The following is a 3,411-nucleotide window of genomic DNA, read 5'->3' as shown; positions in this document are numbered from 1 at the left end:
TAAACATCATTACATAAAAGGGTACGGTCTTTTTTTTTTCAATAGTTTTATTCATTTCAAACGGGCTGAATCCGGCCCACGGGCCGTAGTTTGCCCACGGCTGATATTGTCCCAGGCCCTCAGGAATTTACAAACTAGCCTGGAGACAGAAACAGCTGAAAACACACACACACACAGTGAGATGTACTGAAGTATAATTGTGCTATGAATGCAAACAAGAAAGAACTTAATGAACTTTAGAAATACAATTCACTTGTAAGTTTGGGACTTTCCATAATATCATGCCTGCTATTCTCAATGCAGCAGCTAACATTTGCAGGTAAGAAGGAAGAGTTCAGAGTCTCAGCGTGCCTTCCAGCCCCGCCGCTTCCCCGCCATCGGCTCCTCGGACCTCCCGCGCGGCATGGCCCCCAAACGCCCGTCCTCGCTCCCGCAGCAAGCGAAGAAACCCAAAGTGCCTCCAGCCCCAAAGCCGGAGAAGAAGCCGGCCCCTCCGGACGTGCCGAAGGGAGAAAAAGAACAGCAAGAAGCGACTGAACATATTGATGAAGTACAAAATGAAATAGACAGACTTAATGAACAAGCCAGTGAGGAGATTTTGAAAGTAGAACAGAAATGTAACAAACTCCGCCAACCATTTTTTCAAAAGAGGTCAGAATTGATCGCCAAAATCCCAAATTTTTGGGTAACAACATTTGTCAACCATTCACAAGTGTCTGCACTGCTTGGGGAAGAGGATGAAGAGGCGCTGCATTATTTGACAAGAGTTGAAGTGACAGAATTTGAAGATATTAAATCAGGTTACAGAATAGATTTTTATTTTGATGAAAATCCTTACTTCGAAAATAAAGTTCTCTCCAAAGAGTTTCATCTGAACGAGAGTGGTGATCCATCTTCAAAGTCCACTGAAATCAAATGGAAATCTGGAAAGGATTTGACGAAACGTTCAAGTCAAACACAGAATAAAGCCAGCAGGAAGAGACAGCATGAGGAACCAGAAAGCTTCTTTACCTGGTTCACCGACTATTCTGATGCAGGTGCAGATGAGTTGGGTGAAGTCATCAAAGATGACATTTGGCCAAATCCATTACAGTACTACTTGGTTCCTGACATGGATGATGAAGAAGGGGAAGGAGAAGAAGATGATGATGATGATGAAGAAGAGGAAGGGTTGGAAGATATTGATGAAGAAGGGGATGAGGATGAAGGTGAAGAAGATGAAGATGATGATGAGGGGGAAGAAGGAGAGGAAGATGAAGGAGAAGATGACTAATGAACACTGATGGATTCCAACCTTTTTTAATTTTCTCCAGTCCCTGGGAGCAAGTTGCAGTCTTTTTTCTTTTTCTTTTTTCTCCCCCTCTTGTGCTCAGTCGCCCTGTTTTTGAAGTCTCTTTTCTCTCCTTTACACCATGGTTCTCACCTTATTTGGGGGGGATGTACCTTGAGCAGAATACAGTGGGAAAAGAATCTTTGCCCCTTTCTGTTCCAAATTCATTTTTATCCCTTCCTGTCTCAAGAAAAACTTAATGGAATCAACACCACCGTGCTCTGTGGGAAAAAAGAAAAACCTTCTGCTCCCTTAGCTCTGCTGGGAGCTGGAGGTGGCTAGGCCCCTGTGTAGTAGTGCATAGAATTCTAGCTTTTTTTCCTCCTTTCTCTGTATATTGGGCTCAGAGATTACACTGTGTCTCTATGTGAATATGGACAGTTAGCATTTACCAACATGTATCTGTCTACTTTCTCTTGTTTAAAAAAAGAAAAAATTTTTTTTAAAAAAAGGGGGGTTATAGAAGGTCAACAAAGGGTGGGTTTGAGATGTTTGGGTGGGTTAAGTGGGCATTTTGACAACATGGCTTCTCCTTTGGCATGTTTAATTGTGATGTTTAACGGACATCCTTGCAGTCTAAGATGACACTTTTAAAATAAAATTCTCTCCTAATGATGACTTGAGCCCTGCCACTCGATGGGAGAATCAGCAGAACCTGTAGGATCTTATTTGGAATTGACATTTCTCTATTGTAATTTTGTTCTGTTTATTTTTAAATTTTCTTTTTGTTTCACTGGAAAGGAAAGATAATGCTCAGTTTTAAACGTTAAAAGTGTACAAGTTGCTTTGTTACAATAAAACTAAATGTGTACACACACACACACACAAAAAAAAAAAGAAGGAAGAGTTCAAAAAGGAAAATCAGAGTGCCATCTTCCTGTAAAAAGTTAAAAAGGGATAAGTTATGCATGTGCATGAAGATTTTTACTACCTTGCTTCAGCATGAATAAGAAAAACAGAAAAGTGTAATACTCAAGTTTATTCCAATGCATTTTTCATGTTTTAGGTGTAGTAAAATGTAAGTTTTTCTAAGCTCATGAATAATCAGAAATGCAGATGATTTTACCCTACAGAACCATTCTGAATATTGATTATATCATTAAAAAAGAAAAGTGCCTAAACTGTCATCCCTAACAGATTGCCTTGTTGCTGTTCTTGCCAACTTCTATGAAATATTTGCATTCGGTTCCAGTTCTCAACAGAAGTAAATAAAGAAGTAATGTGGCTGATTTCCGTTCTCGTGGCTCAATAGTAAGTTGGCTGAGGAAACTGCTGTTTGCAGAAGTAGTTCTGAGATAACTCAAAGGGAGGAAAACACTGATGCCCAGATGGTACTGGCTTTTGCTCTAAATACACTGGGATATTAATGCTTCTTTCTCCATAATGAAATGTGTTCTAGGCAGTATTTACAGCTCACTCACTCTTCTCTGCCCACACTGTTACACTTGAAAAATAAAGAAGTCCCTAACCTTGGCACACAGATGGTCAAAGTGGCATTCTGAATTGGCAAAGAGGAGAAAAAGCAAATGAAGATCCAATTTTGTTAGCATATTGTCAGCACTCCTCTATCCTTTGCAAAGAACAAACATAAAGCGGTTTTGCTTATAGTGAAGCATTATAATAATAATCTTTCTCAAAAAGAAATCACCATTTTGAGGGACATTTTCTAAAAAAAAAGCCCCTATCCTCCCAAGAGTATCTTGGAGCCATCACATACCTCCAACTGGCATTTGGGCACTCAGCTCAAACTTCAACATATTTTCTGGCACACTGAGAAATACCTTCTGCATTTATTGGAGCTTTGTTTTAGACCCAGGATTATTTGTTAAACTTAAGACTCTTACCCTTTTTGCCACAAGCACCGGCTGAAGCTACTGGATGCAAATGGAAAAAACACTGACGTAATAAATTTGATTTATGATCTCCTTATTCATTTCTTTTCCTCTACAGTCTGAGCCCCCCCCACCCCCACCTCCCACTTCAGTATCTCAAACTCAGCATAACTAAAACAGAACTCCTCACTCTCACCCACAGATCTACCTGTTCAACATATACATAGCTTGAATGATAGCTAAACAATA

At 39.9% G+C, this 3,411-nt stretch overlaps 1 protein-coding gene across 1 annotated transcript; it reads left to right on the top strand.

Annotated features, from left to right (window-relative positions):
• Positions 1-403: 403 nt before the first annotated feature.
• Positions 404-1,780, top strand: LOC308519142 (protein SET-like; the record flags this gene model as incomplete). The annotated part of the gene is made up of 1 exon (XM_081091108.1): positions 404-1,780. One exon carries the CDS (start codon positions 404-406, stop codon positions 1,271-1,273), a length of 870 nt encoding a protein of 289 aa, XP_080947234.1. The 3' UTR covers positions 1,274-1,780.
• Between the last annotated feature and the right edge of the window lie 1,631 nt (positions 1,781-3,411).

This window comes from Myotis nattereri (genome assembly GCF_964212035.1).
Source record: "Myotis nattereri genome assembly, chromosome: 5".
NCBI classification, from domain to species: Eukaryota; Metazoa; Chordata; class Mammalia; order Chiroptera; family Vespertilionidae; genus Myotis; species Myotis nattereri.
Note: the sequence above shows the minus strand (reverse complement) of the source record. Positions and strands in the feature narration are given on the sequence as shown.